Source organism: Lagopus muta, chromosome 1, assembly GCF_023343835.1.
Source record: "Lagopus muta isolate bLagMut1 chromosome 1, bLagMut1 primary, whole genome shotgun sequence".
In the NCBI taxonomy this organism is placed as follows: Eukaryota; Metazoa; Chordata; class Aves; order Galliformes; family Phasianidae; genus Lagopus; species Lagopus muta.
The window spans coordinates 194,761,497-194,789,452 of NC_064433.1; the positions used below are offsets into that span (position 1 = coordinate 194,761,497).

The 27,956-nt window shown below is 48.4% G+C and overlaps 2 protein-coding genes and 1 pseudogene across 2 annotated transcripts; all 3 read left to right on the forward strand.

Moving 5' to 3' along the window:
* Positions 1-1,693: 1,693 nt before the first annotated feature.
* Positions 1,694-4,351, forward strand: LOC125703644 (rho GTPase-activating protein 32-like). Its single transcript, XM_048968449.1, has 5 exons — positions 1,694-1,768; positions 2,075-2,197; positions 2,767-2,844; positions 3,636-3,717; positions 4,341-4,351. Exons 1-5 carry the CDS (start codon positions 1,715-1,717, stop codon positions 4,349-4,351), a joined length of 348 nt encoding a protein of 115 aa, XP_048824406.1. The 5' UTR covers positions 1,694-1,714.
* Positions 4,352-5,531: 1,180 nt separating this feature from the next.
* Positions 5,532-9,348, forward strand: LOC125703710 (rho GTPase-activating protein 32-like). Its single transcript, XM_048968560.1, has 7 exons — positions 5,532-5,657; positions 6,186-6,268; positions 6,618-6,725; positions 7,095-7,240; positions 7,584-7,788; positions 8,587-8,732; positions 8,921-9,348. The coding sequence occupies exons 1-7, from the start codon at positions 5,598-5,600 to the stop codon at positions 9,346-9,348; spliced, it is 1,176 nt and encodes a 391-aa protein (XP_048824517.1). The 5' UTR covers positions 5,532-5,597.
* Positions 9,207-27,914, forward strand: LOC125692749 (ras GTPase-activating-like protein IQGAP1; annotated as a pseudogene).
* Positions 27,915-27,956: the final 42 nt, after the last annotated feature.

The following is a 27,956-nucleotide window of genomic DNA, read 5'->3' on the forward strand; positions in this document are numbered from 1 at the left end:
GCAACCCAGAGCCCTGTGCTTGTTGTACCCGGAGCTATCGGTGCCAGGAGTTGCTGCTGTGTTTGCAAGGACGTTGTGTCAGCAGTGTGCCGTCAGTGGGGTTGTTTGATGGCAATGAAACAGCTGAATGGTGTACCTCAAGACTGAGAAAAAAGATGGTAGTGGTGACTGTGTGTCTAGGTATAGATAGCTTGATAGAGATCTATAGGACTCCAGTGTGGATTGTACATAGGCCCTGCGCTGCAAGGTACACTGTTGGGAAGCAACGTCCATCTGCCCGAGGGCAGGAAGGCCCTGCAGAGGGACGGCCTGAGGCCAGTCGTAGGAGGCTGCACAGGAGCAAGCGCTGGGTCCTGCGCTGTGGTCATGACAACCGCATGGCAGCTTCTGCAGGATTGGGCTGAGGTAGAATTCCAACCGCCCGCTGATTCTAGAACGTTGGGTGCTGTGTTGGAATCTTCTGGTCCTGTGACATGGTCTTGCCTCCCCACCCTGTTGTCATGGCGGAGCAGCCTGGTGGCCCTTAGTGATGTCACAAGCGGCTGGAATGAGGGGAGGAGCAGTGCGTGCTGCGTCCCTTCATTGGAGCGCTTGAGCTCTGCGTGAGTAGCTCGCTTGTTGCCCTTGTGCAGCGACTGAGTGCCTTCGTTTTCACCCCTTGTGTCTTGCGCAGCATCTTGTAGGTAAGCTGAGACAGGGCGTGGGGTAGAGGGGTGGGCAGTGAGCTGTTGAGAACTGCTGGCTGGTGGAGCTCCTAGCAGCTCATGCTGCTTACTCTTGTCCATCAGACGTAACTTTCAGCCAGTACCTGCATTCCCAAGCGATCCACAAAGATGGCATTTGTCCCATGGCTTTTCCCTTGTCATCTTTGCTCCATTGTGCAAGCTCACAGACCTGTTCCTTCTCTCTCCTCTACCCACTCCCTTGGTGCAGCTTTCGCTCGTGGAAGAACAGAGCAAAGTGACAAGAAACAGCTGCGAGTTCAAGGAATTGTCTACCTTGTTCTGATCTCCTGCCAGGTACGTGCCACGCTTTGTCCCCCCACGTGGTTGACCAGCACTGTGTCGCACCACGTTTGGTAACACAGCCTCACTCAGCTTTGATGGGACACTGGTCCCGTGTGGGCTTTTTCCCTTCCCCTGCAGCTCCGTCCTCAGAAGGATGCTGTGTGTGGTGCTGTGACCAGCTGGTCTGAAGGAAACCAAACCCTTAGGCAAAGAGTCCTAGGCCCAGTTTGTGCCGAGCTGCAGAGCGTGACCCAAGGTCACAAGCACGCACGCTTGGGCTGTGTGAGTGTGCGCGGCAGCTGTAGGGAGCACAGCAGAGATGCAATCAAGGAAATGTCCTTGATGTGCGGGGCTGCAGCAGGTGCCGGTGGTGAGGCTGCTGGGAGCCGTGGCCAGGGAGCAGATGCACCTGCTGCAATGATTGCTCTCACTGCCCTGCTGCTGCGCTGTCAGAGCGCCCTGGGCGAATGCATCTGCTGCTTTGTGCCAGTCCCCATCTGCTAGCAGAGGGACAGCTGCTTGGTCAAATGCTGCCTAATGGGCTGTCCCATTTGAACGAAGTGAACAGAGTGGTTGCTTATAGAGCACCTGCCTGTGCCAGAGGATAGCCAAGGGTAGTTCTCCGGTAGTCTCTCAATACTGTGGTGTGTGAAGAGAGAAAATATGAGCGTGTTTCTCTTCAGTTCCAGCTTGTCGTGCCTGCTGTGATGGGCGTCGCGTGCAGCGAGATCAGCTGTGGGCCTGACATGACACGGATGGAGGTAGAGTACGGAGCTCTGATTGGTCTTTGTTCCCTGATTTGAGCCAGCAGAGTGAGCTGCAGATGTGCTCTCCTGCTTTTCAAGAGAGAGCGAATCCTTGCGGCTCTATCAGTGTCACTGAAAAGCTCCCTTAAAGGCTTTCTTTCCTTGCTGCGGGCATGTTCTTAGCCTTGCCGTTCCTTCTTGTGTGCCCATGATGAGGACCGAGTGCATTTCCTGCAGCTTCCTCTGCTGACGTGCTCCTCAGCCTGAAATCCTCCTCGTTTGCCCTCAGCTCCTCACCATGGCCTGTGCTCTCTGTTTCAGGCTGAGAACAACGGGAAGCCCCTGCTGGTCCGTGAGGAGTCATCTCTTAATATCCCAGCTATTGCTGCTGCCCACGTTATTAAGAGATACGTTGCCCAGGCACCGGGTGAACTCTCCTTGGAGGTAGGCAGTTAAGGGCATTCCTTGTTGTCCTGTACAGAAGAGTATAACATGTGAAGCTATCAGGAATATTCTCAGACACCTTCAGAGTGTTTGGTGAGGTGAAGCCCAGCAGATTCAGATCCAGATTAGACTTGCACTGGGTTGGATGCAGGGAGGAGTTCAGCCATCTCTAAACTATGGCTCTATTTGGCACTGGAATCTTCTGATCAAAGAGCTACTGCCCAGTGTGGTAGCCTGGTGTCTGAGCAACAGCAGACCGGTGTATGGGTGGTGTAGGTCTGTTCAGGAAGCCCTGCTAACTTAGGTCTGCGATTTAATCGGAGTTCTTCTGTCCCCTGCTGCTTTTGAGAACCATTTCCTGCAGAACAGCTGTATTCTGTACATTGTGAAACGTAGTGACTCTTCTACCTCCCAGTTCAGTTGTACGACTGCAAATGCCTGAAGAGCTGCACTGGTGCAATGGCTCTCAAGCTTGACGATATTGGGCAGTGCAGAAGAATGCAGTCATTTGAGCTGCGCTTTCCTCCCAGCCGTGCTGAAGCTGGGATTGACGTTGCAATCTCTTGCAGGTGGGAGACCTCGTGTGCGTCATCGATATGCCGCCTCAGGAGCTGAGCCCCCGCTGGCGAGGCAAGCACGGCTTTCAGGTAGGCACAAGCTTCAGACGTGAGAGCGCAACTTGGGTCGAGGCAGGAATCTCAGCTTAGAGCTGCCCTGCCTGCACAGCATGGCTCCTCATGGAAAATGGTTTCCTTGTGCTGGTGTCAGAGGACTTTGCCTTTTGCTGTGGGCTTAGGCCAGAGCTGAAAGTTGGTCTTTGTAGGAAACTGCCTCCTCAGTTAACTTAGAAAGAAGAGCCTTCTCAGCATGCATCAGGTCACGGCCACTGAACCGCACCTTTGGAAATGCAGCAGCTAGGACACGTGTTTCAGTGTCTCTGAGCTCTTGTGCTTGCACCCATGCAGAAGGTGAAGTCAGTGTCTTTTAGGAAGTCGCTGCCTGTCAGCCGAGATGAGGCAGGGTAACAGAGCCTCTGTGTGCTTGCTGCTGGCTGCTGGCTGCAGAAGGCTGGGTAGCTCAGAGCTGGAGATGGCAGCTGCATCTCAGTCAGCAAGCAGAAAGTTCATAGGCTGTGCTAACTCAGATCTAGCTGCATCCATCTATAATATATAGCTTCTGTATGAAGTCTTTCCCTTCGGGCACGCTTGATATTTAGGGGTGCATAGCATACTTGTCCTTTCCCCGCTCCATACACAGTTTTATGAATATTTGCCTGCCAATTTGGCATAATTATTAATTTTAAGCAGGCCATTTTTTTGTTGGATTGTCTTACGGAGCATCCGGCAGGCACGTTATGAGGAAAATGTGATGTTTGAACAGTTCAGGCCTGAGAAATGCTGCCTTCAGTATCACACCTCTCTTCTTCTTCTTGTTACAGGTTGGATTTTTCCCTGGTGAGTGTGTGGAGCTCATTAATGGAAAAATCCCGGAGTCTCTCATCAATTCGGTGCCAAAGCCAGGTACGGATGATACCTTTGGTGGTGCAGGGAAGCAAAATGGAGTCTTTTTTGGGTGTGTTCCGTGTTTAATACCTCCCTTATCCTTCCCACATTATCCTGTGTGCTGATGATCCTTCATGCATAGCACGGGGCGTATGGCTGGTGTTTGTAGGCAGGGAGAATGAGGGAAGGCAAGGGTAGTTCTCCTGCCAGTCAGTACGAGGCTGAGAACAGCCAGCGTCCCTGGTGGACAGATAGAGGTCTGGTTGTGCTAGTGCTTCTGTGCTTGATCAGAACGTGGCTTTTCAAGAGGGTCCTTAATGCGCAGGTTGAGCAAGCTAAGCAAGAGGAGTGCATTAAACTCCATCAGAACGTGCAGAGATTTGGCCCAGTCCTCCTGTGTTTATGACTGGAGCTGGGGAAATCCTAGAATCCTTGTAGAATGGCTTGGGATGGAAGGGAGCTCAAGGATCATCAAGCTCCAAGCCCCCTGCCTCAAGCTGGGCTGCCAACCAAGCTCCACATTTAATGTGGGACTGGACCAGGTTGCCCAGGGCCCCATCCAGTCTGGCCTTGGACTCCTCCAGGGTTGGGGAAAATCCATTTTGGTGCGCACTTGCTCATCATGTTCTTCCCGTTTTGAGGTGCTCTGTAGAATGTGTTGTGCTCGGCCTCGTCCAACGGAGCCAAACCTGAGATGAACTGGTTTCTTCCTTTTGTTGTGCAGTGCCAAAGAAGCGCGGCAAGCTCCTCACCTTCCTTCGTTCTGTGGTGAAGGCCCGGCCAAAGCAACGGAAAGAGCGGGAGGTGGAGAAGGAGAGGGTGTTTGGCCGTGACCTGGGAGAGCATCTTCTCCACTCTGGTCGTGATGGTAAGGGACAGCCCATTCCTGAGAGCCTCCCTGTTTGGGAACCTAAAGCTGAAAGGGAGATGGTATCTAGCAAGGGGCAGGTTGATACCAATGGAGAAACGGGGAATGGGAGTTGACGACTGAAAGATCAACTGAGTAGGTGATGGCTGCAAGGGAAATGCTCCTAAGGGACAAGCACATTTGTATTTGCTTAAAGCAAAGCCTGTAAGCCAATCCCCTGGTAGCCTGAAAAGAAAGGAAGCCTTTTGGCCAAAGAGAGTGTCCTGCCTCAGTTTCCCAGCTCCTTCCGGGCGTGAGATTTTCCACCTCCATTCCCGTGGGAGCTGTGATGGGACTTGCAATGTCTGCGGCTTCCCCGGAATTACTTTCTCCAGGCTGATTCCTAGGTCCTGGCATTTCTGGAATGCAAAGAACTCATCTCTGTCCAGTTTCCTCAGCAGCTCCTGCAGAGGTGTCTCTGACAGCTGTCCCCTTCAAGGAAGAACACAGCAGTAGCCTGGCTGGGCTTAGTGGATGGGATGTGGCGGGAGTGCAGCCTGAGCCAGGACTTGAATGAGGAGCTCCAGTAACCGCCGGCACGTGTTCTTTAGTCCCCCAGGTCCTCCAGAGCTGCGCCGAGTTCATCGAGCAGCATGGCGTGGTGCAGGGGATATACCGCCTGTCCGGCGTGGCGTCCAACGTCCAGAGACTGCGGTAAGAGTGCTGCGACTGACAGACACAGCTGCCAGCAGGGGCACGTGCCCTGTTGCGGGCGTTCAGAGGCCTGCGGGCCATGCCTTAGCACCAAGAGAAGGTCTTCTTTGGGAACATCCCATCCAGCACGGCTGACGTGGTGCTGGTGGCCGAGTGGTTGTGTTCTCCTGTACATCAGGAAGCCCTTCCAACTCTTGATTGCATTGGGTGTGGCTTTTGACTTGCTTTCCTCTTTCTCAACCGTTTTCGTGTCCTTCTCTGCAGCCAGGAATTTGAGTCTGAGCAGGTTCCTGAGCTAACCGTCCGCGACGTTCACAGCGCGAGCTCCCTCTGCAAAATGTACTTCAGGGAGCTCCCGACCCCCCTGCTGACCGACCAGCTGTACGACAAGTTCTCGGTAAGCACAAGGCAACGCCTTTCCTTTCCCTCTTCCCTGGGCCTCTTGGGAGATGGCTGCAGCAGTGCCCCAGCTCTGAGGCCCTTCTTCTGTTAGCCCCACGGGGTTTACTCGCATGTCTTTGCCACATCCTGCATCGTGCTGATGCTACTTCTGGTGGCCCCAGGAGGTGGTTATCTCCATATTCATAATGCTTGCGAGAATTCCTGTGTTGTTTGTTTGTTTGTTTGTTTTTTGCTATTCCCCAACTATTTCTGGAACGGGAAGGGGATTAATAGCCAAGTGGACTTAGAGATTAATGCCCCCTGCGAGGAGCTGAGCTGCCCAACCAGGCTGTAAACCGGCCCGGTGCTTGGACTCCTTGGCCGTGGTGGCACCAGCTGCGTGCCGCTATGTTCGCCAGTTGCCTCTGGGGAGGCCTAAAATCTTTCTCAGTGCTGACCAGCAGCGCGCTGTGCCCATGGTTCCCGACCCTGCGGCAGGTATCTCGCCTGATTTGTGTCTCAATCCCTTTCTGCCCTTTTCCAGGATGCTGTTGGTGCCACTACGGAGGAGGAGCGGCTGGTCAGAATGCGGGACGTCATCCAGCAGCTGCCCGCTCCTCACTACAGGTCAGTGCTGCCCTCAGCCTGCTGAGCTCAGCCCTGCTGCACTTCAGAGGGCATTGGTGCAATTCCAATTCCATCACGCAAGCAACGGGATGCCTGGGTGTGCTGAAACACTGCATGGGGTTAATTGATGGGGTCAGTTCCTGGGCACAGGGCACGCTTGGTGCAGCTGATGGCTGTGGCTGTGCTGTGCTGGTGCTGGGTGCTGCAGCGTGGCACTTGGTCAAGTTGGATCTACTTCATCTTCAGCATCAGTAGCACTAATAACAACTAGTGTGAATTGAGGTTTGCTTTGTGAGTCGCAGCACGGCATACTGGCTGGTGCTGAACATTTGCCTCTCTTGTTTCCCAGGACCTTGGCGTATCTGATGAGACACTTGGCCTGTCTGGCTGGGCACTGCTCCACCACAAACATGCATGCGAAGAACTTAGCCATTGTGTGGGCTCCAAACCTCTTAAGGTAAACTTCTTTTTCCGTTTCAACAGAACGCTTACATCTGTTCTCCAGTAGAATAAAGCAGTCCTCCCTTCTTCTGCACCACATGTGCTCTTCTCCTGTAAAATGTGCAGTGAGTGGCTGACAGCAGAGCAGGAGCCTGGACTGTTCTCCAACCCCACGTGGGCACAATTTCTAGCTGAGCATTGCTGCTCTCTTGTTTAGATGGGACTGGTGTGTCCTTGATCAGCCAGGAGAACTTCTTCAGTGGCATCACTGATTGCCCACTGCGGAAGTCTCCAGAGAACAAATGTGACAGCTTTGGGATGCAACAGTTCAGACTTGGGGAAGCGATCTTGGCTGAATGACTTCTAAAACCTGCCTTTTCTACAGATCACAGCAGAGCGAGTCTGCCTGCGCCAGTGGGAGAGCTGCCTGCACGGAACTGCAGACGCAGTCGTCTGTGGTGGAATTCATCATCGACCACACAGACGTCCTCTTCTGCTCCACATCTGGACGTGACCTCGCAGGTGGAGCAGGTGAGTGTCTTCCTCCATTAGCTTTATCTTGGTCCTGTCACCGTCACTATGATGTCTTGGAAGCAGGTGAAGCTTGGTGAAAGTGTGGCAGCGAAGCTTTCTGAGTTCACCATACCTGCTTTCTAGGGTTTTTGTTTGCCTGTTTCGATACAGGGAGCTGCTCTTAATTATGACTGCATCCTTTGCCATAGACACATGTCTGAGCACATGGTTATTTTGAGCTGCTCTTCTTGCAGCGGCTTGGTTAAGCAAGTCTGAGGAAAACACAGCAGCTCCCCCGGACCTGTGATGGCTGTGCTGCCGCTTTCTGATCCTGGCTCTCACCTGTGGTTTTCCCTTCCAGGGCACAGTTCTCTCTCAGGGCCCCAGTCTGTGCAGGCATCTTCTCCTGCTACAGAGCTGCTCAGCCTGGAGGAGGCGCAGGCACGGAGGCGAGGCCACAGCAGCTCTCCTGTGGTTGTGACTGAGAGCAGGGACATAGAGGTGGAAGAAGGCCCCGCAGCTGTACGGGGGAAATTCCACACAGTCATCGACTTTCCATCTGAAAGGTAAAGAGGACTTTGTTTTCCAGCAGCTATCATCACTGTTTGGGTGGCTTATGTTTGTTTTGTCCCCACTATTTCTAGTGCCTAAACTTGTGGCAACTAGATTTAATGAATGGTGCCTGAAGTGTTGCAGTGAATCTCCACTCCACTTTGGACTGTGAGATTGAACTAACATTCAGTTGCCTGACGGGCTGAGTTTAGCCACACAAGGCTGCCGTTCCTTCCTTGCTGGGCAGGCAGTCACGAGATGCACAAAGCCACGCTGACGTCTACCCTGGCCTGTGCTGGATGTACCTGGAAACGTTGGGGTTTTCCAGATTTCAAAGCCATGTGCCTGAAACCAATTCCGGTTCTCTTCTACACAGAGCTGTTGGTCAGACCTGCTGGCCCTGGAAACTAGACATGGCAGTGAGATGGGCCGATGAGCTGTCAGTGTCAGAGTCAGAGATGCTTTTGACGTTCCTTTATGGCTGTGCAATTCCTCAGCCAGCAGTTATGCCTGCCAACTCAGTCAAAGCCATCCTTTGATGCTGTCCTGTACAGGTGTGGAGCCTGTGGACCTCACATGCTCTGCATCTTGCTTGACACAGTTGAGGGGAATTTAGCCAGCAAGACTTCAGGGCTGAGCTATAGGAATGGAACCATCCCTCCACTGCTTGAAATGGAGCGAGTTTCTAAGCTGTGTTTCAGCAGGAACCAGGCGGTGCTAGGAACAAGCAACTGTTGGCAAGAGCTCAGTGCAGCTCTTCCCTCACTCTGCTCCACGCACGGCTCACACCATTCCCTGTTTTCTCTCTCCAGACCAAGTCCGCCCAGCAAGATAAAGGAATCACCAGCTGGCTGTTGGTGTTCCTGCTTCAGCCTGGGAAAACCATCGTCTGGGGCCAAACGCCAGCCACAGCGCCGTCCCAGGGAGCCCTCAGAAATAGAAATCGTAGTGCTGGCAGGTAAGGGTGCAAATCCAGCTTTCAACGCCTTGCTTTTCAGCAACATAGAATTCTTGCTGTCAGTGGGCTTGTATCTACTTCCAGCGTTCCAACCCATACCTGACACCTTTAGTTCAGCTGTGATCAAGAACCACTTTTGTAATTCAGCTTGTGAAAGTTTGGCACTAACCCCTGTGTATCCTTCCTAGATGAACTGAGCCCTTGTCCACCCAGAAGAGCCGGAGCAAGTAGCGAAGCTGGGCTGTGTGCTTCCACCAGTGGAGAGCTCTTGGGAAGCACAAATGGCTGCGGTTCACATGACAGCCTTCCATGTAACAACAGTGATGGAGAGAGGGAGCTCATCCAAGTTCAAGCCCTCATTTCTCCCGGCTCTGCTGAAGATGCTGACCTGAGCCCGCCAGGCACCACAGTCACCAGCCTGGACTGTGACCCAGCGCCTTTGCAGTGCAGCCCAGCCCAAGCACAGTCCGAGTGCCCCGACAGCAGCACCTCTGTGCAGGAGCAGGTCGGCATCACCGATGAGAAGCCGTGCCTCTTGGAGGGGGGCTTAGAATCAGGCCCTCAGTCCCAGGCACCGTGCAGCGGATCTGACAGCTCTGAGCCACTCTCTCCGTGACCTTTCCATCCAAGAGAGGACGATTCCCATCTTTACCTGGACCTCTCACACCCTTCTGTCCTTTCCTTTAATAATAAAAGCACACTCGTGCTCACTCAACACCTTGAATGCCTGTGGAGTCTTCATTCACGAGAACTGGGATGAATGCAACAAACAGCAAGGCACCTCAGCTTGCAACGCTGAGGCTGCAGGGTGCATGAAGCAGAGCTCCAGGTTTGTTCCCGTTTTGTCTGGCTTCGGGATGTCTGCAGCTCCCATTTGGTACGGTAGCAAATAATCTCTAGCATCCTGGATGCTGCTCGTGATAACCCCAAGCTTCCTGGTGGTGGCTTTGTGATGCCTTTCAGGGCTTTTTGATGCACTGTGATGCCTTGGCTGCTCCCTAACACCTCTCTCCTCCAGGCGCATCCATTCCTTGAAGGAATCAGCAGCTGGCTGTTGGTGTTCCTGTATTCAGCCTGGGAAAACCATCGTCTGGGTCCAAACGTCAACTGCAGTGCAATGCCAGGGAGCCTGTAGAAATGCAAGTCGTAGTGCTGGCAGGTAAGGGTGCAAATCCTGCTTCCAAAGCTGTGCTTTTCAGCAACATAGAATGCATGCTGTCACTGGGCTTGTATCTCCTTCTAGCGTTCCAGCCCATACCTAACACCTTCAGTTCTCCCCGATCAAGAACCACTTTTGTAATTCAGCTTGGGAGAGTTTGACACCAACCCCTGTTCATTCTTTTATAGGCGATTTGAGCTCTTGTCAACCGAGCAGAGCCAGAGCAAGTAGTGATGCTGGGCTGAAGCAGAGCTCCAGGCTTGTTCCTGCATTGAGAGCTCTGGCTATGATTTGGTATGGTAGCAAATAATCTCTAGCATCCCGGATATGGCTCATGATAACCCCAAGCTTCCTGGCTGTGGCTTTGTGACGCTTTCCAGGGCTTTTTGATGCGTTTTGACTCCTTGGCTGCTCCCTAGCACCTTGCTCCTGCAGCTGCGTTTGCTCCTGGCTCCCACTTACAAGCTGGCCATGCAGATCATCTGCACACCTGTCACCACCGCGCTGAGGCACGAGGAGCTCACCCTGACCAGCAGCCGCCCCGCCCCCCGGGCTCTCATTGGTCCGCGGCAGCGCCGCCGGCTGCCATTGGCTGAGGCGCCGTGCGCGGGAGCGAACGTTGGGGGCCGGCTGTTGGAGGCGCGGCTCTCCTCGCAGAGCACCGCTGCAGCCGCCTGTGCCGCCCGGTAGGAGACCGCGGCGGCAGCCGGAGCTGTCCGGGCGGCACCGAGAGGGAAGCCGCGGCAGCCCGGGAGCGAGTGCTGAGGACAGCTGTGCCGGAGGTGTGCGGGAGAGCGGTGCCGGGACGGGGAGAGGGGCTGTGGGGGGCTCTAGGAAGCTGCGGGGAGGCGACGGGGGGGGGGGGGGGGGGGAGGGGGGAATATAGCGAGATGTGAGGCTGTAGGCGCCTGTGAGGGGATGTAGGGGTTATGGGGAGCTGTTGGTGGGGAGAGGCAGATACGGGGCTCTAAGGGTGGTGTATAGGGAGATAGGGGGCTGTGGTGGGCCATAGGGTCATATGGGACTATTGGGGGCTGTTGGGAGCTGTAGGGAGGAAGGAATATGAAGCTGTAGTGCATCGTGGGGGGACTGTAGGCGTGGATATGTAGATTTCTATAAAAAATGAAGCCCCTGCTCTGGGCTGCATTGCAACAGGGGTGACCAGCAGGGAGAGAGAGGTGATTGTCCTTATTGCCTCAGCTCCTTTGAGGCCTCATGTGCAGCGCTGCATCCAGGCCTGGGGCCCGCAGCACAGGAGGGACGTGGAGCTGTGGGAGCGGGTGCAGAGGAGGCACTGAGATGTCAGAGGGCTGGAGCAGCTCTGTGTGAGGAGAGGTTGAGGGCAGTGGGCTTGTTCAGCCTGGAGAAGAGTAGGCTGCGGGAGACTTCATTGCAGCCTTGCAGTACTTGAGGGGAGTGTAGAAGCAGGAAGGGGAACGGCTGTTGACGAGGGTGGATGGTGATAGGACAAGGGGGAGTGGTTTTAAACTGAGACAGGGGAGGTTTAGGTTGATATTAGGAGGAAGTTTTTCACACAACAGGTTGCCCAGGCATCAGTGATTTACAGGCTGGTTCGGCCCTGTTCTGTGACTAACGGGGTGGAGGGATCCGTGGATCCGTGCTTCTGGAAAAGGGAAACAGGGAGAATGATTTCAAAATAATTGAAAACAGCCTTTACAGAAAGCAGGTGGCACCTATCGACTGGTACAAGATCCAAGAGAAATGAATGAAATGGTTCTCAAATGACACCCCCTGCTTCCTAAGCCCTGTAATGTAATGAGTCAAATCCCACGCAGACACAAATGGTTCGGTGTAACAGACCTCAAAGATGCTTTTGGGACCTGCCTTTTAGACTCAGAGAGTCGAGATCTTTTTGCCGTTGTACGAGAGGATCCAAAAATGCGACAAAAATAGCAAGAGAGGTGGATTGCTTTACCCCAAGGGTTCATAGAATCGCCTAATTTATTATATTTTATGTGTTATATTATGATAGGTATTATATATTGTGTTATTACGTGTTATTTTACATACATTATATGTTTTATATTTTATTTTTGTTTTATCTAATGAAGTGCTGGAGAAAGTTTTGGAAAAGTTTCAGGTTGAAGAGGAGGTGAAGCTGTGACAGTATGTAGATGATTTGCTGAGTTGTGGAAAAGAGGAGTCTAAAGTAAAGGAGACTGCAAGTGAAATTGTGAAGTTGTTACTTGCACTGTATGTCTGCAGTGCATTATTTTTTGAAAGGGTAAGAGAGAGAAAGCACAGGTGGGTGTAGTTAAAAGTACCTCTCAAGAAGCCTTTGCATCTGTGCACTGAGGGCATTCCTGACATTGGAAGAAAAGCTGGGAAAGAGATCTGGAATGAAAGGGTGAACGCTGCATGCTATCAGCTGATGTTATCTGGCCAGTTTGGATCTGTCTGTATGAAGGAAAGAGAGATGCAGGCATAACACGTGAATCTTTGTGAGCTACAGAGATGGGCTTAAAGATATGAACTGCTGGAGATGGATTGCTCTAGCTAATTGTACTTAAAGAGTTTTCAGCATAGAGACTGAGATGATACTGTGTTCAACATTGGTGTTTTTTTGTACGTTTGTTTGCTTTGTTTTTTTTGACTAAGTGTAAACCTTCACGATGGCAGTGTCCGAAAACTGCGCTGGTGATGAAGATCACTGAGCAGCTTCCTCAGTGGCCCTGAAAGGGTTCATGTTCCTCAGGAACCCATTTTGTGCTGAAGCATGTCCTCCTACTGAGTGAGAATGAAATAAGGAGTTGTTCTTGGTGTGCACGTAAGCTTCTGCCAGGCTGGATTGGTGACTTCAGTTGGCGTGAAATTACCTCATTGAGGCATATGTTCAATGTAGGGCTCCTCCCTGCAACATGGCAGCCATTTCAGAGATGGTGAGCTCGTGGTACAGACTGGCACTGTGGGTAGAACAGTTGCTGTCCTGAGTCAACGTGCTTACTAGCTGGTGACTTGTGTAGCTTGGGACTGAGAGGGATTGCAGTTCAGCACAAAGCAGGGGATCTGGCGTATGATGCGATTTCTCAGGTGATGAGCAGTGAGAGAAGTGTTAACCCTGCAATGTGTGACAGCGCGTGTCCCTGCTGGGGGGACTGTGACAGTAAATGCACGGGAAAGATCAGACGGCTTTGATAGTCGTGGGATTGATGACTCTGCTGGTAGAGATGACAGTGCAAGAGTTTGTTCTTCTAAGTCTGCCACCCTTCCCCAACAGGAATTTCTACGTTGCTGAAGCAGTCCTGGCACATTCAGATAAAACTTGTTGAAGGGATGTAGGTTTCAATCCAAAGCAGTGGTAATGTGGAGGGTATGTAAGGAAATGTCACTTTTCAGTCCTGCCACAGAACTCTTCATGCTGGAATACAGTGGCTTTTTGTGCAGGGTGATTATTAATCCGTGTCAGAAGTCAATGTTTCCTGTGTCCTGTTTGCACATCAGGAGTTGTTGGAGGGATGGCAATTGCTTCTTCAGATCTCCTTCCATAGTAACCCCCAGGAAGCAGCAGTGGGGGTGGAGGAGCTGTGCTTGGCAGCTGCTGGACTGTTGTTCATGATGTGTATTTTGGGGTTTGCTAAACACTTGTCTCTCGGAAAATTTCTGCATGTAACATTATTTAATGAGTTTCTTCAGCCAAAACATAAGATACGGTGTGGTCAGTACTCCACAGCAAATGGTCTGTTAAAAGAGAGACTTGAGAGATGCTTTTACTGTTGTACATTTGTATTTACCCCCAGTACATGCAGGGCTTTTTGATTTGCTGGTACAGAAATGAGCAACCCTTTGTGGACGGGACAAGAGCAGCCTGCTGTTGTGTTAGTTCCCCCTCAGTTTTTGGTTGCTGCTCCTGTATGTGCATTTCCACTTCATAAAGTTTCCCTGAACAACTCCTTGCAGCCTGGTGCTGGGAAAGGACTCTTGTTAGTCTCTGTTTGTGTCCACCTCAGCGGAACAAAGCTTTTCAGGAAAAGTGCTAGGAGTGCTGGTAGGCAGACAGCCAGGTGGCTGTGAGTGGGCAGTGTGCTCGTGCTGCCTGGAAGGCTTCAGTAGAGAGGTGATGCTATTCTTGCTAGGAACGGTGCAGTCACTGGAAAGGTGCTTTTTGAGTCAGTTGTCTGCTGTAGCAGGGCTCTGCAAGAAGCAGCTGCCTTGACTATAGCTGTTGTCAGAGTACAGCTGAGTGAATGGATAAAAGGTTGTAGAGAAATACCGTCGATAAATCAGCACCGTAGTAGGACTAAGAGCACAAAAAAAAGCACTGTCAGACACTGTGCCATACACAGATGCACAGTGTACTGAAAAGATTGTTGTACACCAAGTTGTCTCTTTTTAATCAGTATTTTTGTGCATAAATACAGGAAGGTATTTGTGTACACTCGCACAGTGCCTTGCTCTCTGAAGTTTGTTGTGAGTCACTGAGCTCCTGACTGCGCAGGTAACCTGCCTCCTCCTGTTGTTGAAGTTTCCTTAGGAATTCTGGCCGTGAATGAGGCAGTCGGTCACGGAGATACCAGCCCTACCCTGAGTGCCTTGTGCTCACCAGATGTGGGGCTGTGCAGAGTCGCTGCAGAGTGTGCAGAGACAAAGCAGCGAGAGTTGGCAGAAGTGGAAAGGAGAAAAATGGCCACAGGTGAACCCCAAATAGCTACCTGCTAGTGCAGTAAATTCAAGATGATTGCCTGTAGAATGGAAAGCAGAGGGGGAGAAATGTGAGGAGCAGTCTTGCGTTCTGGGTATCTTGTTAGAATCTCATGTTACAGGAAATTGAGGCTGCCTTGTAAACTGAAGTCTTTGTTAAAGGAAAGAAAAAAAGGTAGGAAGGAAATGAAAAAGTTAGCAGTGAAATATTCCCCACTTGTAGAATATGTTGTGCTTAGGTAGTTCTTGCGGTGGTTCACTGGAATCTGAGGCGTTCCTTCTATTGCTTGGAGGAAGGACCCTCTCCATGCATTTCCTTCTTGTAGTATTTGTATGTGAGGAAGCTAGATACGTGTTTGCTTTCAACATAGCAGCATTTCTGCTTTCAGGAGGCAGTGGCAGTGAACGGGTGAAACACTGGGTGAGAGGAGGCTGTCATCATTATCATAACGTGAGGAGCAGAGAGGGAGGATGGGATGAAGCGACGGAATTTGTGCAGAATGACACACAGCTGTCACGGGAGGAGATGCAGGTAAAGTACGTGCTCTTTTTCTCTGAAGTTGAAGTTGCCCCTATTTCAGGCCTTATTGCAACTTTAAGAAGTAATGTTTCCCCACAGTAGTCAAGTTGGCAAGCTTTGTATCTTATGTCCCTGTTCACTGTCTACTTTGCACGTCAGCACCTCTTTGTCCTGTTGTGGAGAATGTGCACACCTTTATCACCAGAACAAGATGGTGGTGTTGCTGCTCACCAAAAAGCAACTTGTAAGTTTCTCTTGAGCAGAATACAGAAGCCGCTGTGTAACATGTCATTTTTGCATCTCCCTTTTCTCTTCCTGGCTCTTCTTCCTACCATAACACTAATCTAGAGCACTGTATCTGGAGTCACGGCAGCATAGGACCGAGAGCAGTTGTGGCTGGCCAAAGAGAACCTGATGGTGAAGCTTCAGGCTTGTTGTCGAGGCTGTCTTGTTTGTCAGGAATTCAACTCCAGAATGAGGCTTTTGAAGAAGCAAGTTCCAGCCATCACTTGCATGCAGGTATGAAATCCCCTAATTGTGTTTGAAGCTTGTACTTGTCAATTGCTCTCCACACGCACGCTTACTGACTGGTTTTGTTCAACGCAAGCAGTTGCCACGCACAATTATCTTCATTTTGCAAAGTGTTGGAAGGCGTTTCCTTCTCCCTGGGAATCACTATGTATAAATTACTTCTCTCCCTCTTCCCATTAGTCCGTGGGTTTGGAGACTTGAAGATGGCCTTGAGAATTGTGCAATGGATGGTGCATTTGGTTGTTTAGTTTTAGTCATTTGTTCTCTAGCTGTGTTTTGCCCTTGGTGGGGGGTGCTGCTAAGTCCCTCACAACGACAGCTGGTGGTGGAAGAAATAGTTAAGGCTTCACTGCATATCTCTTACGGCATGTCTTGTAAGATGAGCATGTCTCTGTTACATTTTATTCAGCCAAAGGGAAGTGGAAACTGAGCAGCAGAAAGAAGCATCGAATAGTAAATTACTGCTCTTCACTTTGAAAAGTCGCCTTTTTTCTTGTGTGTGTTTTCAGTCCCAGTGGCGTGGCTATAAACAGAGGAAGGCATATCAAATCCGTTTGGATTACTGACGAGCACACAAGGACCAAGAAGTGAAGGTAGCAAATGCTATGGGTTTTTTTTTGTTTTTGTGTTTTTTTTTTTTTTTTTTTTGTTAACATTTTTGGTAGCAATATTTGTGGAGAAGACTTTTATCTGACCTGCTTTGGGATCCTTTCCTATAGATTCAGTGACTGGCCAGGATGTATCAAGGCAGAAGGCGTTGCAGAGATCACCTGCAATATTTCAGAGACCACGTAAGAGATTGTGAAATGAATTCAGTATCTGACACTTTTTTTTTACTCTGCCCTTAACAAGTGTAAGTGGCTGTTTTGTTTTTTTTTTTCCCATTCTAGATAAATGACGTTATAAAAGCTCAAGCTTTTATCGGAGGAAACAAAGCAGGAGAAGACTACAAAACCCTCAGTAAGTGTGGCCAAAAGAATAAAGCTAATATGCTTTGAATCTCTATTTGCAGAAAAATACTGTTAGTGAGATCTGCAACACGAAGAGAGCTATGAAAATCAGTTGGGGTGAAGTGGTGCAAAGAGTAGGTAGGTAGGTAGGTAGGTGGCTGAAGGAATAATTTCCTCTGGCTGAGGGAGTGGAATGCGCTGTCAGCAAGTTTGCTGATGACCCAAAACTGGGAAGAGTGGCAAAAAAAAACCAAAACACAGCAAAAGGCTGTGCTGCCTTCCAGCGAGACCTGGAGAGTTGGGTGGGGAGAAACGGAATGAGAAAGAACAAGGGCAGGTGTAGAGTCTTGCATGTGGGCAAGAGCAACCTGAGTACCAGTCTAGGTTGGGGGCTGAGCTGTTGGAGAGCAGCGTAGGAGAAAGGAATTGGGGGATCCTGATGGGCGGTAGGAGGAGCATGAGGCAGCACTGTGCTCTCGTGGCCAAGAGGGCATCCTGGGGTGTATGAGAAAGAGTACGGATAGGAGGTGGAGAGGTTCTCTTTCCCCTCTACTCTGCCCTGATGAGTGGAGCATCTCCCTATGAGGAAAGGCTGAGAAAGCTGGGTCTCTTTAGCTTGGAGGAGACTGAGGGGTGGCCTCGTTGATGTTTGTAAATGTGTGAATAGTGAGCGTGAGGAGGATGAAGGCAAGCTCTTCTCAGTGACATCCAGTGATAGGACAAGGGGCAGTGTGTGCAAGCTGGAGCATAGGAGGTCCCACCTAAATAAGAGGAAAAACTTCTTCACGGCAAGGGTAACAGAACACTGGGATGGGCTGCCCAAAGAGGTTGTGGGATCTCCTTTGGAGACATTCAGCAGCTACCTGGACATGTTCCTGTGTGCCCTAATCAGGTGATCCTGCTCCAGCAGGGGGATTGGACGAGATGATCTTTGGAGGTCCCTTCCAGTTCCTGATATTCTGTGATTCTGTGCAAACTTGGTTCACGGTAGTACTTTTGCTGCTGGGAAATAGGAGCGCTGATCTTTGGGGTAAGTTCAGCAAGGTGGACTCCCCTAAGCTGATGCTGACTTCATCCTATAGCGTTGACTTCTGTCCTGATTTATTCCATGCCAGAAGTTCCGGATGCTGTCAGGAGTTATTCAAGCCCATTGGTGTTAATTTGACCCTGGACTGGCTGCTGCTTGACATGCTGTCTGCACAGAGGTAACACGTGCATTAATTTGTTTCCTGTCCTCTGATGTTTTGTCACTTGTTTTTAGTTAATGCTGAAAACCCACCTATGGCTGTGGTTGGGAAATTTGTTCACTTGCTAGATCGGACCCAGATATTCAGGAGGAGCTGGAGCTAATGAAACTGTGTGAGGAAGTTGTGAGCTTGATCGGATCTAATCAACAGCTTGAAAATGACCTCAATGTCACGGACATCAAGATTGGACTGCTAGTGAAGAACAGAATGACACTGCAGGTAGGAAATGCAGTGCTGGGAGACTAGGAGAGTGAATTGAGGCCAATGGCAGTTAGCATGAGGACCTTCTGAGCCTGGATCTCACTCACTCAGATTCAGTGGGAACTATTTCCCCCAGAGTTACAGGTTTTCCTCCCAGTAAGTTCCTAACTGTTCCACTAATTACTATGTATCCCTAGAAAGAGAACTGCAGCAGAAACATCAAGGCTTCAAGTGTTTTAAAAACAAAGCACCAGAAAAGAACCCACTCGGGACCAAGGGAAAGCAATAGATGGTATGCTTGAAGGCTCTGAGAACTGTTTGTCTGTTCACTTGTGGTTACATGAGTCATGGACTTGCACACCTTAATTTCTTCTCACGTTTTGTGTGCTGTATCAGAAGGGGGAGGTGATTTCGGAGCAGGAAATGTGCTCAGGCTGCTTGGTGTTGGTTGGCTGATGGAAGCCCCCTCTGTCACTTTGCTGACGATTGATTGCACACAAGAACAACATTGCTGATACAGCGGTGCCTTTTTTAATTCAAGCTGAAGTTACAGTCACCTTTTCCTTTGGTCCTGAATAGCGTGGCGCTAGGCTTGACCTTGTGTAAAATCTGAACCATGGCAGCAGTGATGTTCAGTTGCAAAGGAGGCTCCAGCTGTTGGGCTGATGCTGGCAGCAAAAAGTATCATCGTTATCAGAGCAGTGGAGGCAGTGAGTCAGCAAAATGGAAACAGTCCCTGCTCAAAGCAATTAGTCCTTGTAGGTTCTCAACCAATTCTGGAATGTGGGGACAAGACAGAAATCGCTGCTATAACAGATAATGTTTCACTTCATGATCCCCTGATGTACCTTGACTGCCTTATCCACACAAAAGGAAGTGCTATCGTGCAGCTGTTTCCCATATTGCGTGTTATTTAAATGTGGAATCTGTCCCTCTGTGTTCTTTGCAGGATGTTGTTTCTCATAGCAAAAGGAAGAACAAGGAACAGCTCTGTGACGTGATGACGCTGAACGAGCAAAAGGGAGGTTTGAAAGCTTTGAGCAAAGAGGAGAGGGAAAAGCTGGAAGCCTATCAGCATCTTTTCTACTTGAGGTATGCCGCTTTTCATTCACTGCCCTTGTCATAGATGCCTACGTGTATTGGACCAGTCTGTACTTATGCTCTGCAGTGTTGAGGCACTGTCTGTCTCTGTGGTGTTGGCTTTTGTGGACACGTGCTGTATGGGAACTGCGGAGTCATGGCCTGAACCTCTGATTGATCACCTGAGGCGAGCAGTGAGTCAGGCAGAGGAGCACAGGTGAAGGCAATGCAGCTGTGCTGCTGGAAGGGGTGCAGCCAGGCTACAGCCCTCCTAGACCTGTTTAAGAGCTGGCTCCCAGTGGGGAAGGATCTCGTCTGGAGATCTGCTCTGCTGGAGTTTTGTAAGTGAGCCCAGGATAGGGGTAAGCCTTCTATTTATTCTCCTTTTGTTAGCTTAGTCTGCTTTGTCAAACTCTCTTGTTTATTTCATAATGACAACATCTTAATAGTCATTGATTATACACGTGCACTAAGTACTTTTTCTTGTTTTAGACTACTCCAACATACTTGGCCAAGCTGCTTTTGCAGATGCCTCAAAACAAACCCACAGAGTTCATGGATTCAGCCATCTTCACGCTGCATAACTACGCATCCAGTCAGAGAGAGGAATCTCTGCTGTTGTGGCTGTTGCAAATAGCATTGCAGGAAGAGATCAAGTATGTTGTAGCATAGGAGACAGCCTTGCTGTTGCCTCAGTTTGGACTGCTACTAAAATTGAAGCTGTTCTGGTGTGATGTCCCGTGCTAATTTGCTGATAATGCTCAACTGTCCCTGCCTTCTGCTCAAGCTGTTTGGCGTCAGTCCTTTCTGTAACCTGGAAGGAGAAGGAATTACCTTTGTTCTTTAGGATTAAAGCCATTTTTCTTTAGCCAATGCTTTGTTGCTCAGGGAGGCACTATTTTTGATCTAATGCAGTGCTTTCCTAAGATTCAGTCCCATCTAAGTTCTCTGCTGTCTAGTAAGAAGGACTTGGCACAGACTGCGAGCTTGGGCTTTACAGGCCAGAGTGAAGCTGACGCGAAGGACACTGTTTTCCAGAACAGATGAGGAGGCTGAAAATCAGATGCTGTCTGGTTTGGGTTTTTTACTGGCTGTCAGGCTTAAGGATTCTGGCTGTCCTTTGGCATAATGGAGTTGATTGTCACTTAGGAGTTTGGTGTTTATGACTTCTGGCTGATACGGAGCTTGACAACTTGCTAGGAAGACCAAATACATACAATGTTGGAGGCAGTCATGCCTTTTTTGATGCTTTTAAGTATGAGGATGGTATGTGCCCTCCAACAGGTAACGTCTAAAAGGTTTGTTTAATTGTTATTATCTTTTCTTGGAGTAGTAGTTCAGGAAAGTGCATGCATATGCTTTATTCTCTGCTGCTGGATTTCCCATAGCGGCATGCTGTGAATGGCTTTTGTTGCTGATTGCTTACTTGTTGAAATACTGAAAGAAAATAGTTGTGCCTGTGTAGAACTCCCTTTGTTTCCTCTGTATTTTTGAGATGCGCTCTTTCAACCGTGGTGCCCGTGGTCAGAACGCACTGAGGCAGATCTTGGCCCCCGTTGTGAAGGAAATTATTGAGGACGAATCGCTCAACGTCAGAACGGATCCAGTGGATATTTACAAGTCCTGGGTTAACCAGATGGGATGTCAGAATGGTGAGGCCGGGTATGGAAGCTGTTGCTACTGTTTTTTTCTACAAGTTGCTCAGCTGCTTTGCATTGCTCTGTTAATCGTTCCAAACCATCCCTGGATTCATTGCATGCATCTGTCCAATTGCTACCAGCTTTTTTCCATCAGCTCGAAATGGCTTTCTTCTGAATGGTATAAAGATCATCTTGTGACAGGGGTGTTGAGACTATTGGAAGTGAATCTCATGAAGAGATAGGCCAAGAAAAGCCCCAAAGCATTTCTTCTGTGTTAACTCATAGATACAGATACCGTAGATCTTACTCTACCAAGCCAATCTCTGCCCACAACTTGGGCAGGCTGCCCAAGGAGGCTGTGGATGCCCCATCCCTGGAGGCATTCAAGGCCTGGCTGGATGTGGCCCTGGGCAGCCTGGGCTGGCGGTTGGTGAACCTGCTCGCAGCGGGGGGTTGGAACGAGATGAGCATTGTGGTCCTTGTCAACACAGGCCGTGTTCATAGAATCGCAGCATGCAGCTGTTCCTGTCTGCTCATGAGAAGGTTTCATCCACTTGGTCATCCTGGTTGGTTGGCCTGTAGATCCCCTGCTACGTCATCTGTCCCTGTCCTCCCTTTAATGTCTGTCTATAAACTCTTGATTGGCTCCCATCCGTCCCCAGTCAGAGTTCTGTGTTTCTTCCAGTGCTTGATGTTCACCAGATTTTGAGGCTTCTGTTGTTGGTTGTTTTTGTTTTGTTTTTAACCCACTTCAAGGGAAGTGGTGGAAAAGTAATGCTATGAAGTCAAAGACAACTGTCCCAACGCAGCACGCTGCGTGAGTTACTATCTTAACACTGCAATGTGCAGCTTGTGTTTTCACTGGTTTATTTGCGACCTGAGGTACTACTGCGTATTGCCGGTGACCTTGACTCTAGAGAGCGTGTCTGCATGTGGTACAGAAAGATACAGTTTAGAGTTAGCTGGGCCTTTTCGCACAGCGACTGCTGCAGGGACAGCAGAGGACGTGAGAAGTCCTTTGCTCTTTCAGTGCTAGCATTCTAATGAAAGTGAACGTGCAGCTCTTTGCAGCCAGGTGAGTGTGGATCTGTTTGTGTGTCAAGCCAAAAATTCTGCCTGGCACTGACAAAAGTATATTAGGCTGAGGAGTGCTCACCTTCACATCTGACTTTTCCAAATAGCCAGTTGCCGTACGATGTTACACCTGAACAAGCTCTTAATCATGGTGGGGTGAGGACGCACCTGGATGCTTCAATCCGAGATGTGAAGGCAGTGACAGACAAGTTCCTGTCTGCCATCGTTGTTCAGCTGACCAAATCCCGTAAGTCTGGTGTGTCACCGCATTATCCTGCAGCAGTTAATAGTGGGTTCATCCGTGAGGAATTCTCACTTGCCTTTTATTTCCTCCAAAGTTACGGGATGCGTTTCATCGCCAAGGTACTGAAAGACTCCCGGCATGACAAGTTTCCTGATGCTGGCGAGGATGAGCTTCTGAAGGTAAGGAGCTGAGCAGCTCTGTGAATAATTGTCTGCCCCGCTGACTGCAGCAGATGCATCTCAGTGTCCTTTGTTGGGTGTACGTGTGCAGAGAAGTTTAAAAGCTGCAGTTTAAGTAGACAGGCTATTTGTTGTTATGGGTATAAAGCACTTTGCCCTGTGCTTTGGATTGCTGGCTACATGTTTGTCAAAGGAGACATAATATAGCGTTCAGAAGAAGTCCCCCTATTGCTTTTCCTTTTGCTTTTAATATCTTGGGCATTGTGCCCCCTAGGTTTCTTGGCTTTGGGATGCTCTTGCTGCTGAATGGTGCACCTTGGTTTTGCTGGTGTTATCTGAGTCAGTCGCTCTTTTTTTAAAGAGACAGTGCCAAGTTGAAAAGGCCCGTGTGCAAAATTCTACTATTCTCACTTCCCTTACAATATTCTAGGGCATTACAGTAGCTGCAACAAAGTCTATGGTGTCATTTTTCATGAGGTGTGGGCAGTTTTGTGCTGTACATCTCTGTACTTTTGGAGAACTGAAAGGATGTTGGTAGTAAATGCTTCCAAATGAGCACAGCACTGTGGCTTTCATTGGAATTGTCCTGGTTTTTGTTATTTTAAAGGTCTTTGTCTGTGAGTGCTCTTCTTCTTAATAAAACAAAGAGTGGCTTTGACATTACTTGCCACAGTCTCTTTAAGCTTTTCTGTCTCTGCTTCCTTACGAAGTAATTACCAATCTGAATGCCGTTTTCTTCTCTCTCCTGGTTCCGTGCTTTCCCGTTCTGAGGCATCGATTCTTTCTGTGCAGGTGAATTCATTTTTTCCGTCTGTAATTTTAGGTGGAAAGCTGCAGTTTTTATTAATCCTTGTGGAAACAATGTCACGGCCCATGCCGAACTCAGAACTGCAGCTGTGTGCGGTGTCTGCCTGTAGATGCATTAGGGCCTGAAACTACTCCTACAGTGTACTGTTCTTGTTTTCCTACTACATGTTTTACTATTATCAACATTATTTCTCTCACAAATGTGTTTCTTGTGACAGGTAGTGAACAGTTTTGTCTGTAGTGACCGTGTGCCGTCATCTGGGATAGTACAGCAAGAGCTGAAACAGCTGTCAAAACCATGACCTCTATGAAAGCAGTTAATTTCTGGGGCAGCTTAGCAATGGTGAAGCTTCTTCTTTCTGTTTTTGCCATTTTTTCACGCCTCTGATCTCTTCTGTGCATTCAAATCGCACGTGAAGCAGGAGAAGCCCGGATTCTGTGACTTGGCTCTGCGCAGATTGATGTGAAACTCCAGGAAATACTGAAGCATGTGGCGTGGGAACTTTTGCTGCATGTCAGCATGCTGGGCCAATGCCTTTTTGTTGTGGGAATTACTGCAGGCAAATATCCAATACGGGTTAGAAGTAGATGGATGAGCACGTGGATAACGGGCTGTCTTTATCTTTGGGGCCTCAGCGTTCATTGCTGCTCACTTAGCTGGGTGAATTGGACTTCTTTTGAAATGTCAAATACCGCTCATCTTCGGTACTTCTGAGTTTCTTACTTCTGGATTAAACGTTTCTGAGTTCCTCTCAGTTGTGTTTAATTGGGGATCTGTAGCTAAAAACGTTGCGGTTAACCAAAGAGGTATTCGGAGAGAGAGAGAAGTGCTCTGGAAAAGGGGCAGAAAGTAGCTGCTGTTTTCTCAGCTCAGCTCCTTGGTTTGCCACGCTTCCCCATTTTTGCTTTGTTGGAGATGGAGGTCAATTCTGCACACCTGTGTTAGGAATTGGCTCCTATCCCTTAGTGAGACTGCAGTACCAGGTTTCTCTGTAGCGTAGTTGTTCTGCCTTCTGTTAGACTAAGCTTGGTTTAATTCTCAGAGTGACTTTTACGCTTGTTTGAGGAATTCTTTGGTAACTTCTAAAAATATATATATAGACAGGTGGTATTGAAAGTGAAATTTGAAAACCTTTGTGTGTAGGAATATCTGCAGTTGTGTTGTTCTGGAACTAGTAGTGGTCAGTCTTACCACTTGTATGTTGACAGTTGTGCATTTATTTAGTGTATGTATCTATGTTACAGTGTGAAACTAAGATTCTTTGGGACAGCATGTGCTTATTAATGGCAGCGCAGTGGACCCTGCATCTTGAACGGGGCCCACAGCTCACAGGAAAGTAATTGGTCAGAACTCACTCAGAGTAGTGTCAGTAAAACTCAGTGGAGGTCTGTGCCATTGGTTTTGCATGTGTTTTTTTTCTCTCCTCAACTTGTCCTAGATTGTTGGCAACTTACTCTATCACCGCTACGTGAATCCGGCCATGGTTGCACCGGATGCATTTGACCTAATGGATCTTTCAGCTGGAGGGCAGGTGACTACAGATCAACGAAGAAACCTTGGTTCTGTTGTAAAGATGCTGCAGCATGCTGCGTCCAGTAAGATGCTCATGGGAGACAGTGCACATCTGAGCATTGTGAAGGAATACTTGTCACAGTCGTCCCAGAAATTCAGGTAGAAGACTTCAGCTGATTGTGTTGAGGAGTTTGGCAGAGGACAGTGTTGGCAACAAAGAGGAGTGATGAATTTTAAATGTAATAAATTCCATCTCTGTCAAAAAGGAGGTCTGTTGAAAATGAGATTGCCCTTTGGGCTTCCACAATCATTGATAATAATGACATATAAAATATGTAGCTGGAATTTACAAACTAGATATAGTATATTAATGAGCTGGTCAAAACAATTGGCTTTGCCATACAAGCCTCCAGAGTAAAGGCTGTTTTTCTATGTGTTTATTATGATATTCTGGCCATTGAAAACTAGAGTGTGCATGCGTTCTTTCCTATATGCACCCTAGTTCTCTGTATGCAAACTAGATGGCACTTTGGATTAAACCAGACTGGAATTCAGTTGTTTGTATAAGAAGATAACTCTTGAATGAAGAGCTTCTTTATGTCTGTCATTTTTTGTAAGAAAGAAAACTGGAAATGGCTGGGAGTGAGGATTATTCTTGCAGCTAAGACAGAAGGATGGGTGCACAAGGTCATTAGGTCCGTAGGCTTGTCCTGCAGATGCTTACAGTGAGCGAATGCCAACATGGCCAGTACCAATAACTGAATCTTCTAGATGGCTTTTGATGTGATAAGCTATAGCTTGTCCAGCTGTAGTATGCTTGGGAACCATGGCTTAAAGAAGAACAGCTGCTGGTATGCTGATTACCTTTTTCTCCTTTTTCTCCTTTTTCTTTCTTTTTTTCAGACACTTTTTTCAGGTTGCTGGCGCGGCTCCTGAATTGCAGGATCAATTCAATATTGATGAGTATTCTGGCTTGGTGACTCTCACTAACCCAGTTATTTGTATTTCTGTTGGTGAAATCATCAGTACACACACTGTAAGGATACGTCAGTCACAGTTGCTCTTTCTTAAGCTGTTCTTACACAGAAAATGCTGCTGCTGTTGAAACCTCAAGTAGCCAAATCTAAAGTGATTTCATTTGACTGTAGAGCTCAAAGGTTTGTAAGCTTTTAGAATTTAGTAAGTTGCTGGTGTTTGAAGCTTATTCTGGAAGTGTCTGTGTATATGCAGATGGTACGACTTTCAGCCGTGATATTGCAGCTTTAGAGTTCAGTGAAGTGAGGATTTGTTTCTAAAAGCACAAAGGAATATAATTTCAATGTGTAGAGAAGGATTCACGATGAACAGCGCAGTTTGTTCTTCTGTTCGTGTAGCTGCTCTTGGACCATCCAGATGCAATTGCTCCCGAGCATCATGATCCCATTCGTGAATTGCTGGATGACCTTGGAGAAGTTCCTTCAGTGGAGTCCTTAACAGGTGATCTGTTTTACTGCAGAATTATGTCGTATTACCGTAGATGGTTTGAAGGGTAGTGAAGAAACTATCAAAGGAATAATCAGCGACCGTTTGGAAGTTGGTGCTCTAACAAAGCCGTGTATTTGTTCCAGTTCATTCTTCTGACCTCAGAACTTGTTATCCTGTGGAAAAAAAACACGCCTGGCTTCTCTCTTTCCTTGTCTCCAAACACCTTGTGTCACACCACTTCAGTTTCTAGGAGATGAACAGAGACTGTGCAATGTGTTCTTTGTTCCCTTGTGTTGGAGCCGTTGCTTTGTGCATCCTGGCATATTTGCAAAGGTCTGTCCACTGTCTCAAGATCTGTGCTCCTTAGGAGTTCAGTAGTAAATATATGAAGTTACAGGCGTCACGCAGGAGAAGTGCAATTTTTGGCATGTGGAGAATTAACTTTTTTTCCCTCCTTTTGGGTGCACCCATCAGTGAATGTCTGATAAAGGAACAATAGGGGCAGGAGAAAAAACCTTTGAGTTGGAGGGAGGCAGGATCTAAATTCTCTGTTACTAATCCATGGCAGTTTTCTAGGAACGGGATCTGAGTCAACATTTGGTGCTTCACCATAAGCAAGATGAAGAAATTGCACAAGTCTGTCTCTCTTTGGTTTCTGTATTTCTGCTGTTGCAAGCATGAAATCTCGTCTGCAGGTCTCAGGGGATGGATAGAAGGACACAGCTTTCAGGAGGATGCTTGGACATCAAAATAGTTCCCTGGGTGTTGCTCCTCAAGAAAAGTAAGAGCTTTTAAAGGAATGATTGCCGGCATGTTTTCTGAGTGCACACAGAGACCAAGTGTTATGTGAGAGAACCTAGCGACTGTTCTGATGAGAACTGAGCTACAGTTGGAACAGGGAAAATGCTTTTGGCAGGATGGCTTTGTTAGAAGAATTACAAGCTTGGTCACTAAGAGGGGCAATTTTTAGATTGCAAACTGCGTTCTGTCGAGCGCATGGACAGAAGGGCACACTGATACTTTGGTTTATCGGGTACTATTGGCAGGCCAGCTTTTCTTTTTGATAGAGAGTAAGATGTTGAGTACCGGTGTGGAATAGACATAAAGCCTAAGGTATATAAACTAGAGATTACATGGTGCTGTCTGGTGTGTGAGTAGTCCCAGTTTTGTAGGAAAAAAAAAATCTGGAATGTTTGAGATGTTTTTAAAAGCTGTCACTGGCATGTGACAAGTTTGACTATAAATGGTGTGGTTTGTGTGTAGACTGTTACATAAGGAAAAAGATACAGAGCTGTAGCAATCAAGAATGTAAAGAAGGTGAGGTAACGTGTAAAATCTTTTTCTACTTGACAGGCGAAGGGTCTGGCGACATTAATGACCCAAACAGGGAGAGGCTGGCGAAGACAGAGGTTTCTCTCCCGCTCACTGATAAATGCGATGTTCCTGGTGGTGGAAGTGCGGAGATGGATGCTAGGACAGTGCTGCTGAAGGAAGTGAGAGATGAACTGGCTGATGTATTTCTTAAGAGAAGAGGGAGACCAGAACCTGGATTTTCTTGCTGTTCTGTTTGTGCAAGTAGGAGAACTGAAGTTTAAATTGAGCAAAGGTGGTGCTATGACTCAAAGTCCATTGAGGTCGTAGCCATTTCTTTCAGATGCTGTAGCTGTTAAATTTGTGCTTGAAGGTTCTTTGTCAGTGAAGAATTTGTCACTCTGTAAAAGTGTATCTGGGATAATTCTGGAGGAGAAAAATTACCAGAACAGAAAATATTCCAAGTGTGAGCAGGTCTGATGGCAGCAGTTAAATTTACTGTTGTACGGATGATTTGTGGGGATTATTGTGAATAACCCGTGGCATTCATCACAATGTAGATTTCTTAAATCATTTCTTAAATTTTTAAAATTTTATTTAAATTATCTTTAAATTTTCTTAAAAGAAAATAGTTTGTCGTGTAAT